General features: G+C 37.2%; 1 protein-coding gene across 1 annotated transcript in view; it reads left to right on the forward strand.

Moving 5' to 3' along the window:
- The first annotated feature begins 4,582 nt into the window (after positions 1 to 4,582).
- The window catches only part of WWP1 (WW domain containing E3 ubiquitin protein ligase 1), a 104,681-nt gene continuing 96,583 nt past the window's right edge, over positions 4,583 to 12,680 (forward strand). The window contains 2 exon segments of the mRNA XM_011968056.1: positions 4,583 to 4,675; positions 9,313 to 9,403. Of these exon segments, the coding sequence (XP_011823446.1) occupies positions 9,334 to 9,403 (70 nt within the window). The 5' untranslated portion in view covers positions 4,583 to 4,675; positions 9,313 to 9,333.

Genomic DNA, 12,680 nt, shown 5'->3' on the forward strand with positions numbered 1-12,680 from the left:
AGGCGGAGCTTGCAGTGAGCTGAGATCCGGCCACTGCACTCCAGCCTGGGCGGCAGAGCGAGACTCCATCTCAAAAAAAAAAAAAAAAAAAAAAACTTCAGTGCTTTGGGAGGCTGGGGTGGGAGGCTCACTTGAGCTAAGGAGTTCTGGACCAGCCTGAGTCAAGTGTAGAGAGACCCCATGTCTACACAAACAAACAAAAAAATTAACCAGGCATGGTGGTACATGCCTGTAGTCCCCGAGACTCAGGCAGGAGGGTGGCATGAGCCCAGTATTAGACGCTGCAATGAGCCATGATCATGCCACTGCACTCTATCCTGGGTGACAAAAGTGAGACCCTGCCTCCAAAGAAAGAAAGAAAATAAAGTAAAATTAAAAATTAAAAATACAATCGAATAGAAGCTCACTTTCTATAAGAAAATGAAGTGGTTGAAAAATAGGAAGAGATTGCATTTATGAAAGGGGAGATGTGAGATATATCTGAAAAAGAAAAGTCAAGAAACAAGGTTTAGATTTATGTTACTGGAAAAGAAGTTGTAAAAATTAGAGAGTAAGAGAAAACAGAACTAACAGGCTCAGAAAAAAATTAATGTATTAATGTTAATTAAAAATTAATGTATTATCTCCCTCTGGCTGAAAATCTGAAATTGAGTGATAATGAATAGTAAGAGTTGGGTATTCATACTAACTTAGGAAATTGGGCATTTTGAAGAAAAATACATTTTTCTCATAGAAATACTTCCTAAAGGGCCATATATTGTACACTTAAAGGAACTTTGAAATTGACCAAAAATACAGAAAGATGGAGGAAAGATAGTTGAAATTATTAGATCCTGTGGTTAGATAGGCATTTTTAGGTTAAAATAAACACCCAAATTAAAGTCAGAGGCTAACAAGTACCTGTAGATTCCATGTTTATTTGTCATTTTTCTGGTAGATATTGCAAGTACTCTTCAAGTCACTGGAATGGTACAGCTCAGAAGTGCTATTCTGCAGCACACTTGTAAATTATCAGAAGAGGGGCATTCTTGTATTTTGAGTATAAGTGGATCAATCCGTGATATTTATAGGGAGAGGTCAAGTGTGGACAAGAAAGCTTTAATTTTTTGGCTGGTCATAGTGGTTGATGCCTGTAATCCCAACACTTTGGGAGGCCCAGGTGGGAGGATCACTTGAGGCCAGAGGTTAAAGACTAGCCTGGGCAAATAGTGAGACCCTGTCTCTATTTGTATATAAAAAGCTTTAAAAGAAATTAGATAGCTTCTTTCCCAAATAGTTAGATATATACATTGAGAACACCAAGTTTATTTGAAGGTAGAGACAGAGGCACAATAAAGACAGAACCTGGGAAGAAAAGCCCAATGGGAGATAGAAGTGAAAAGTGATATTAACGTGGCACTGGTAAAATTGGAAACAATTGTACTTAGCCTGTTTTCTTGACATAACATGTGAAAAGTTGAAACTATGAAGTGCTATGCAAATGTAAAGTATTAATGACATTGCCAGTAGGGCCCCTACAGTGAAGGAGTGTGGGAGAGTGCTGGAGAGACTATAGTTCCTGAGTTAAGCAGACCAATTCTAAGGGAAGAGTGCAGTGGTAGAGATTACTATTGGGAGATTGTGAGAAGAATAGGACCCATCAAGTCCAGGATGGGGTCATATGAGCTAGTGAATGGAACGGAGATCAGCAAGATACAGGACAGGTGAGTTGTTGGCATAGATGCATAGGCTGCGATGGCATGGGGTATGATGGCATGGGGATGATGGATGATGGCATGGGCCAGGGAAGAACAGTAGCACTAGTTGGAAATGCCTTGAGTAGAGAGATCAGTGGTAATGATACGGACAGAGAGTGTATTAAAAGTAAATGATTCGGAGGGCTGAAAGGTATTGAGAAAACCTCTTACTGTTCCCTTCTCCCGACATGTAGTCCCAATGATATGATTTTGAGCCCTAGTGATGAGTCGTTCCTATAAAATTGGTTTTTCCTTTCTGAATTTGCAGGTCGCATGGAAATGAAAAATCTAACAGAATTATACTTTTATAACAGGATTCCACTAGAAAAGTTTCTTTGAGATACATCAAAAGAGCTGTCTAGGCAGTTAGAGCCATTACACTGTTCGCTAGGATTATCAAAAACCCCAGTTTGGCCAGAACTGAGAGGTTTCCCAGGATGCAAGATTAAAACCTGATGTTCCTGAGCAAACTGGGACGAGTTGGTCGCCCTCCTGTTTACTCTCTCATTCTATAAAGTCATTGAAATGATCAACAGTATTTCTATGTAGAAGTAATATTTCTATATTCCTATATATAATTTAACTTAAAATTTAATCCTCTATTTTGTAGTTTACATTTTAATGAAATATTTATTTTATGCTTTAGAGTTGCTGAATCTTAGCCATATTGAGGGGGGAGACTGCATGGTTCATCCATTTTTATCTTTGCCACATTCATTGAGTTTTACATTTTATGCTTGATAAAATAGCTTTGCCTAAGTGCAGGCTTTCTAACCTTTTAGGTTCCACATTTATTGGACTAAACTGCTCTGTTACATATCATCCTATCTTGTTACTGAGTTTTTTCTTGTGTATTAGTATTGTCGTCAAAATTAGACTCGGTATTGAAGCCAGGACTTTGTCTTCTACCATTTCTGTATCCTTGCCATACCCACTTTATAAAGTATGCAGCCAATAAGTATGTTTATTAATTGATCCAGGCACATAGATATGTGACAGTATTTATTTGACTTTTCAAAGCTTTAACACTGCAGAGTGTGCAGAATGAATCAGATCTGTTCGAATTGGATCTTCCTTTCCCTTCCCTTCCCTCCCCTCCCCTCCCCTCCCCTTCCTTCCCCTTCCTTCCCTCCCCTCCCCTCCCCTTCCTTCCCCTTCCTTCCCTCCCTCTTTCTTTCTTTCTTTCACAATTTTGCTTTTGACTTAAGAAAGACATTTTGAAGTAAGCAGGCAATTAAGATATACCTTCTAAATGAGGATTTGATAGATCTATAACCTGAGTACTGGAAATGTAGTTTATTATCTACATTCAGGACTTTTTTCTGTTCTTTGCAGTTGAATAGTAGTGAACCTTTATACAAGCCTGGGGATTTTCATAGGGTTGGACCGACATAATTAGCTTAGATATTACTGACCATACCCTCTGAGCGTAGATTATGACCTAAAACTCAGACTTCGTTTTTTCTTTTGCCAACCCTGCTTTCTAGATTCCTGAGCCTAAATTGATCATACAGTTTTTTTGTCTTCTCATATGCTGGGGACCAAGGACAACTTGATAAAAGTCATACCGTTATGCAGATTGTTGTCCCTGAGGGCTTGTGATAAGCACAGTATTAATAGGGCTCAGCAGAAGTTGATCAGCACTCTCTCATTCTGCTCAATATTTATTCCAAAACATCTCCACTGTGAACAAGCCCATTGTCTTCCATGGAAGTTAATGCCACTTACATAAACTGTGACTCCAAAATATTTCTTCCCCATGGACCTGTTTCCTCGACTGCATGCTTGTCTAACTAGCTGTCTATTATACCTGGTTGTCAGCAACTTTCTTTTGAACTGCATATCCAAATGAAACTTGTATTTTTAACCTCCTTCTTCCACAGTAAAAACAATAGGTAGTCTTTATTGAGTCCTTACTTCGTGCTGTATACTCAAAGTGCTACGTCTTTTACATATATTATCTCATTTAATTCTCATTGTAACATGAGATAGATGACTTTGTTTTTCCTATTCTACTGATACAGGAAATGAGCCATGGAAAAGTTAACTTGGTCATACAGCTCTTAAGTGGCAGAACTGGAAGTGAAAAATAGTCTTACTTCGATCCGTAATGGGTCTCCGTTCCATTCACTAGCTCATATGACCCCATCCTGGACTTGATGGGTCCTGTTCTTCTCACAATCTCCCACTAGTAATCTTTCCCACTGCACTCTTCCCTAATAGTCAAATAGTCTTACTTTTCTCTCTATCCTGGTTAGGGAACCATCATCCACCCAGACAACGAAGTGGGAAATTTTAGTTTTTCAGATTCTTATTTTTTTTGTAACCCTCAGCCATCCTATAGCCATCTGGTCAAAGACCTTATATGTATCCTCAGTGTTTTCTTTCATACTGCCAGTGCTCTAGTTCAGATAAACTCACTATCTTAAATCTAACCCCCACAGCTTCCAAAGTTATTTTTCCAAAATGCAATTCTCATCACTGAAGCCATCAGGATAAACTTTAAAGTACTATGCATGGTATATTTTAAATACAATATAAACTATTACATAGGATCCTATGCAGTTTAGACCCTCTTTGTTTGCCTGATCACATTACACTCTCCGTATGTTCCATTGTGCACTATGCAAGCAGTTCTCTGGATGTTCCATTCTTTCTCTAATTCTCTCTCGAAGAATTACACACTTCAAGATGCAGTTCCCTCAGAGGTTATCTTCTCTGTGATCCCTTTCTTGATCCCTGAAGGATGGATTGTCTACCTTCTCTTATGTGCCCCGGATGTAGTACTTTACCTTTTGCATCTGTTTTAGGAATTATCACACTGAAAGCTATTTATTTGTTTACAGGGTTGTCTCCTCACAGACTATGAGCTCCTTGAAAGAGGGAATCGTGTCTTACTCATCTTTGTATCCCCAGTGTCTAGCAGTTCCTGATACATAGTAAGTGATTAACAATTTTTTTAAACTAAGACCACATTTAATAATGAGACTTCATATATTTCGATAATTATGTAGACTTAGTAATATGTTGTCATAAAAAATAACTTTAGACCTCAGATACTCCTGAGACTCAGTTTTCTCGTCTCTAAGATGGACAGAGTGCTTCCCTCCTCACACAGTGTTACTGTAATGCTCAGATGGGAGAATATATGATAGTACATTATCTTTTAAGTGTCATATAACTTTATTAAATGAAGTGTAGAGAATAATTGTTGAAATTGATAATTTCATTTGCTGTATCTCTTCCCTTTTAAGGCAAGGTAGTATCATTTTTTGAACCATTTTTCATGGTTTTAGTTTAAATTTGCAGTTACTGGTTACCAGAACATGTGCTCTTGAGTCTGGGGATTGGGTGATATCAAAGAGTTTATATAGAATACAGAGAAAAATAGATTGGGGGTGGGGATCAGAGTACACAGAGTTTCATGTAATAAAGTGAATAATTTTTTACCTGGTTGGCACTGTTCCCGCGTCTCCAGGGTATTGTAAACTTTTAAGATTTTTCTCAAATAAGTAATCTATGCCTCTTGCCTTTATTCTCAGTAGTTGTCTTTGTGTTTAGTTCCCTAGTAAGGGTCTTTGATTTTTTTTTTTTAATCTACCTCCAAATGAATCAATATCTTCACCTATCCTTAAGTCCCTCATTTACTGCCTAGAGGAAGAAGTGTCTTTTTCTTGGAAGACTAAATGCCATCTGTGAAAGCTGTATCTGTCCTTCTTTTGCATCACAGTCTCCAGTAATCACACTTGATTAATTAGTGATTTATACTTTACTGTGTCTACTTCCGTGCCTTCCATACATTCTTTAAATTAAACAAGAAAAAAAACCCATGTAATTTGAATGTACCAGATTATATGTAACACATAGAAGTCAATAATAAAATCCATTTGTGAACCGACTGCTCAACCGAAGAACTAGGTCAATCCCAGTGTGGTTAAAGAGCTGTGAAGACCTCTCTGATTCCATATTCTTACCTTTTCCCAGCCCCTAAAGTAACTGCTATCCTGAACTTGTTTCCATCTTTTCTTTTTAAAATACCACAAATATGATTGTTTGAGTTTCATAATCATGTTTGCAGGCTTTTTAAAGCTTGCACGTACGGTATTTTATTATAGAGGAAAATCTAATTTACAAATCTTTATACATTTCAAGGAAAGCATTGAAACATCATAAAAGATGTTTGAGCAGACATAAAAATAGACAGAAATATCTCAATAGGCAAATTCAAATTTATAACCAGAAAATAATTGTGAAGACTTATTTTTGGACTCTGTGGATATTGCTATATCATAGACAAATAAACATTTCTGTACACTAGTTTCTTTATTGTGTGCAGAAATGTTACCATGAGATTCACAGAGTACTCCTTGGAAGACTGACAGCTTGTTATTTGGTGGCCGTTTGGACCTTAGCAGTTCTTTACTGGGCTTCCTGTAATTGTTCGTTGGTCAAACTCTTGAGGCTCAGGATCCACAGTACCCCACATTTCTGGATTTCTTTTTCAATCATGGAATCATGGTGTTTTCAAAGGAAATGAATAACAAAAGATGAGGTCATGATAACTGTCAAAAGAATTCATTTCTTCTTTGTCATTAGGAGTTGGAAGAATTTCTTATGACTTCAGTGTAGAATGTTAAATCTTGGAGACAGAACTGAGAGGAAGGTGTTAATGCTCAGAACTCATCTGTCTTTTTTCTTTTCTTTTCTACTTACTGTTCTTTTTCTTAGATCCATTCATGTTGTTGCTTATAGCTATATTCATTCTTTTTTTTTTTTTTGAGGCAGAGTCTTGCTCTGTCACCCAGGCTGGAGTGCAATGGCACGATCTCAGCTCACTGCAACCTCTGCCTCCTGGGTTTAAGCAGTTCTCCTGCCTCAGCCTCCCGAGTAGCTGGGGTTAGAGGCATCTGCCACCTCGCCGGGCTAATTTTTGTATTATTATTATTTTTTTTTTTGGTAGAGGCAGGGCTTCACTGTGTTGGGCAGGCTGGTCTTGACCTCAAATAATCCACCCATCTCGGCCTCCCAAAGCACTGGGATTACAGGCGTGAGCCACGACCCCCACCTAGTTCATTCTTCTCACTACTGTATAATGCTCCATTGCATGAATTAGCCTAATTTATGTAACCATTTTCTACCAATGGACATTTGAGTATTTTTCACTTTTTTTGTTGTTATGAAGAATGCTTATACTTGGCACACAGGTACAAAAATTTTATAAAATTCAAAATCGCTCATTGAAGGGCATGCAAATGTTTAACTTTAAATGATAATGCCAAATTGTTTTCCAACAGGATTTTGGCATCTGAAATGCCTACCAGCGGTATATAAGAGCCACCACTGTTGCATGTTTTTTTGCCATTATTTGGCACTATCAACATTCCTAGTTTTTACCATTCTAATGAATTTAAAAATGACATCTGTGTGGTTTGTATTTCTCTGATGGGCAGTGAGATTTGGCATTGTTTCATCTTTGTTGGCCTTAGAAATCTCCTTTTCTATATAATTACAGTTAAGCCTTTTGCCTAATGTGTTGTCTTTTTCTTATTTGTAAGTATTATATAGTAGTAAATACTAATCTTTAGTTTTTTGTTTTGCAAATTTATTCCAGTTTCTGGCATATCTTTTCATTTTCTTTATGATGTCCTGATAAACAGAAGTCTCAATTTCCATGTAGTCAAAATATTCACACTTTTTTTTTTTCTTTTGAGACAGAGTCTCACTCTGTTGCCCAGGCTGGAGTGCAGTGGTGTGACCTCGGCTCACTGCAACCTCCACCTCCCGAGTTCAAGCCATTCTCCCTGCCTCAGCCTCCTGAGTAGCTGGGATTACATGTGCCCACCACCACGCCTGACTAATTTTTGTCTTTTTTTAGTAGAGACAGGGTTTTGCCATGTTGGCCAGGCTGGTCTTGAACTCCTGATCTCAGGTGATCCGCCTGCCTTGGCCTCCCAAAGTGCTGGGATTACAGGTGTGAATATTCACACTTTTCTTATTTGGTTAGTATGCCCCTGTCACTTAAGAAATCCTTGCATCCTGGGAGTACACAAAACAATAGTTTTCTGCTGTAATTTGTTCTAAAAGTTCTACTGTTTCCCTTTCATATTTATGTCATTGGTCCATCTTGAATTGGTTTTATATATGATGTGCAATAGGGGTCCAGTGTCATTTTTTTTCCATATGGCTAATTAAAGGTTTATTTAAGTATCCCCCTTTTCTCGTGGATCTGCATTGCTACATCTCTTACATGGCTATGTCCTTACATGCGTCGGTCTGTTTTAGGGCTTCCTATTTTGTTTCATTTTTTTCCCCTTCATTAGTCTTATCAGACGTTTATTATTTATCTTAGTGTTTTCTAAGAAGTAGCTCTGACTTTGTCGATCCTTTCTGTTACCTTCTTTCTACTTTGTTAGTTTCTGCTCTTTATTAACTCCTTTCTTTGGGTTTGTTCTGTTTTTCTCTTTCAGACTTACCAGATGACCTACTAACACATGAGTTTTCAACCTTTCCTTTCCTAGTATGTCTTTAAGGCTATAAATTTGCCTCTAAGTATAACTTTTCCCATACATTTTCATATGTGGTATTTTTGTTTCTCAGTTCTTAGTGGTTTTTTTTTGTAATTTCCAACATGGTTTCTTTTGATTCATTAAATATTTAGAAGTGTTTTTAAATTCTATTCGTATTTTTCAAGTTTATCTTTTGTTACTGATTTTTAACTTCATTGTATTACGGACAGAGACGTAGAACATTTTTTGAAATTTAGTGAGCTTTTCATTGTATCTCAGTGTATGTTTGTTTGTATGTCACTCATGTCTCATGAGTACCTGAGAAAAATTTTTATTTTCTAATGGTTGTGAGGTTCTGTTGATGTTATTAAATCCTGCTTGTTCATTATTATTTTTTGTCTGCTTGACTTATGATTAATTGGGATGTGTTGAAATCATCCACAACAATGGCCGAGTTGTCAGTTTTTTCCTGTAGTTTTTACTGTATTTTGAGGCTTCCCACCTACCCCATGTAGATTGTGAGTTTTATTTTGTCTTGTTTGGATAAAGGTTCTCGTTGTTGTTGTTGAGACGGAGTCTCGCTCTGTTGCCCAGACTAGTGGCTTGTTTTCATATAAATTTGATTTTTAAGATTATAGACTCGGACTTGGTTGGTCTTCGTCTTGGGTACTCCCAATGGCTTAAATTGGGGTACCTTCCTAAAACATGTATATATATATGCTTCTGCCATATGTTAGGAGTTTCTACTGACTTGGGCCCTTGCTTAGTATGGGAATCTCAGCTCCTTCCCCTTGTAGCAGGCCCAGTGCTTTGTCTCTGGATCCCAGCGTTCCTGCAGCAGGCATATCCAGGGCAACATTCTAATGTTTATTTTTATTTTTGCTTACTACTCACCATTTTTTCTGTTATTTCAACGAACTTTAGGGTTTGTTTTAATGGGATGGTAATAGGCTTCATAATTTCCCTGTACTTTTTGAGAACTTCTTAGTTGATTTGAAAAGTAGTTTTAATATCTTGAAAATTGTTAACTCTTATCTAACACATGAATAAATTCCCTTTTTTAAAAATAGGTTTTAGCTGAATTTTGGGACATGGCCACTGCTTCACCAAGGTCTGATACTAGTAATAACCACAGTGGAAGGTTGCAGTTACAAGTAACTGGTAAGTTATTTTTATATTTAATATGGTGATTCCCTGATAAACTTTTCTTTTGAATACCTAATTCAGCAGACTTATTCCAGAAATATAATTTCTTTTAGATTCATACTATGGCGTATTTGTTGCAATAGGCCTCAAAGGTAGATGCCCTCCAAAAGTATGCTATTTATTCAGTAAGTATTTATTGAACCTATGCTGGATGAAGAGAAGATACAGCCTCTGTAATGGTGGGAGAATTTGGGCTTTTGAAAAGTATCATTGAGTTGACCCTTAAATGATTAATAGGATGGAGCAGGATGCTAAAGGCCTTCTTACATACATTTAGTCATTTGTTCAATCATTGGGCAAATATTTAAGTGGGATTACACAGTGCTGTAGTTCCTATGGTACTCATTACTGTAAGGTTAGTTGTTTCTGGGAAGTTTCAGTTAACAGAGCTAGGAAATGTTTATTGTAGAAAGCAAAAAATAAAAAGTATTTTAACATCCTTAGTTCATGCTGATATTTCCAATTCATAATAATAACTGTAGTCTGTAAGTACCATTTTCTACTAAAAGGAAAAAAAATTAAATTAATTTGACTTTATATTTATAGCTTTTTTTTTTTTTCTTTTGAGATAGGGTCTTACTCTCTCTCCCTGGCTGGAGTACAGTGGCACAAACATACCTCCCTGTAGTCTGAAACTACTGGACTGTGTAGTCTGAAACTACTGGACTGAAGTGATCCTCATGCTTCAGCCTCCCAAGTAGCTGAGACTGCAAACGTTCAACACCTTCCCTGCCTAATTTAAAAAAAATTTTTTTAGAGACAGGGTCTCACTATGTTGCCCACGCTAGTCTTGAACTCTTTGTTTCAAGCAATCATTTTGCACCACCCTCCCAAATTGCTGGGATTACAGATGTGAGCCACAGTGCCTGACCTGTAACTCTCTTCTCTTGATCAAAAAATCTTCATTCAAAATGACATTATCATATTATCTGTTTTATCCTACCACACCAGTTCAAAATAACATGAAAATTACCAAAAACAGAGGAAGGAGGAGATGAAAAAAGGGGGAAAAAAAGGTAATTAAAAAAATTACCAAAAACAATAGGTCCACTCATTGCAGTTTAAGATTTTTTTGTGCATTTTCCCCCTTTAGGATGTATAATCAAAATACCATGTTTTAAAGTACCTTAGGAATTCTCTATTTGGTTATGTCACTAAATTGATAATTAGTTAAGTTCATTTTTTTTTTCAGTGTTTTTTTTGTTTTGTTTTGTTTTTTTAATTTTGTTTTATAACCTTGTAAGACATTTACATAGTCCCAGAGTCAAAACCAAGGTACCTTCAGAGAGGTCTGGCTACTTGGTCCCATTTTCCCACTTCTCTCCCTTGCCCTGTAGGTTCACATTTTTTATTAGCTTTGCTTTATCTTTCTGTTGCTTCTTTTTGAAAATAAAGCAGATATGTGTTCAGTATATGTATCTCATCTCTCCTCCTAATCCCCTAATTCTTACATACTTTTCTGTGCTTTGCTTTTTTTAACTTTATAGTATTCTGGACTTTGTTTCATGACAGAATATTCTTTTTTATTATTGCACCATACCTTGTTGAATAGATGTAAAAAAGCTAACTAATCTGTTGCTGGACATTGGAGTTCCACTGTTTGCTATTACAAATAGTGCTGCAACAAATAACTTCATACAAAAGTTGTTTATTATTTCTGCTCATGTATCAATAGGATAGGATCCTAGATTGCTGGGTCAAAGGGTAAAAACACATGTAATTTTGCTAGGTATTGCCAAGTTCCTCTCCATGGGGCCTGTACCATTTTGTGTCTACACCAGCTGTACAGTGCCTGTTTTCCCAAAGCCTAACCAAAATCTATTGTCAGGCTTTGGGATTGTTCATAATTAGATACTAAAGTGGTATCTTAGTGTTATTTAAATAGCATTTCTCTCACTGTAAGTAAGGATGAACTATAAGGGATATTTGTATTTTGTTTTCTGTGAATAATGGGCATGTATTTTTGAAACAGTTCTCCTGATGAAGCTGATAGGTACTCCACTGAAGAACCACTTACATAATTCCTTTTACTTTTGTTCTGTATAAGAAACTTAGAGCCTTATTTTCACTACATTTTCAGTTCATTGTAACTTGCCTAGGACCAATGGACAGTACACCCGAAGTTTAACTTTCAAATTATCTTGATCTATGTGTAAGAGTTCTTAAAGTAAGAAAAACCTAGGCTGGGCATGGTGGCTTATGCTTGTAATCCCAGCACTTTGAGAGGCCAAGGCAGGTCGTTCACGTGAGGCCAGGAGTTTGTGACTGGCGTGGCCAATATGGTGAAACCCCATCTCTACTAAAAATACAAAAATTAGCCGGGCATGGTGGCACATGCATATAATCCCAGCTGGTTGGGAGGCTGAGGCATGAGAATCACTTGAACACTGGAGGTGGAGGTTGCAGTGAGCCGAGATGGCGTCACTGCATTCCAGCCTGGGGAATAGAGTGAGGCTCTGTTTCTTTTCTTCAAAAAAAAAAAAGAAAAGAAAGAAAAAAGAAAAACCTGATCTGGCTAATTTGAGCTGAAAAAGAACTTATTGAAAGGCTATCAGGTGAATCAAATCTGGAGAACCAATTGGAAAATAGATGTGGACCAAGGGAGTCTAAGTAACCAAAACAATGCCACGACAGTATTTATAATTTTGAGCATCAGTTGCTGCTCTCCTTTGAAATACAGTGATCCTCTTGGGAAATAATGATCATGGACCTGTGCTAAATGGTACCAGGTTTTAGTACCTTCTTTTCTTTTTGTCTTTGTCTTTTGTTTTGTTGATCTAATTTTTAAAATAAAAATCACCTTAAAATTCCCAGTCTTACTGATCTCACAATCACTTCTTAAATAAAGATTACGACTCCTGATTTGTCATTGAGGACACTGAGAATCAGAGGGATTAAATTAAGTGCCTTGGGTTAATAATGAGAAACTAACAGAGGTCTTAGGACTCCAAGTTGTTTCTCCTTTTATTAGATTACAATGACCTCTGTATTGATTTTTCTTTTTTTTTGAAATGGAGTCTTGCTCTATTGCCCAGGCTGGGGTGCAGTGGCGCGATCTTGGCTCACTGCAACCTCCCGCTCCTGGGTTCAAGTGATTCTCCTGCATCAGTCTCCCAAGTAGCTGAGATTACAGTTGCATGCCAACATTCCTGTCTAATTTTTTTTTGTATTTTTAGTAGAGACGGGGTTTCACTGTGTTGACCAGACTGGTCTCGAACTCCTGACCACAGGT

This window comes from Mandrillus leucophaeus, unplaced genomic scaffold (genome assembly GCF_000951045.1).
Source record: "Mandrillus leucophaeus isolate KB7577 unplaced genomic scaffold, Mleu.le_1.0 Scaffold826, whole genome shotgun sequence".
NCBI classification, from domain to species: domain Eukaryota; kingdom Metazoa; phylum Chordata; class Mammalia; order Primates; family Cercopithecidae; genus Mandrillus; species Mandrillus leucophaeus.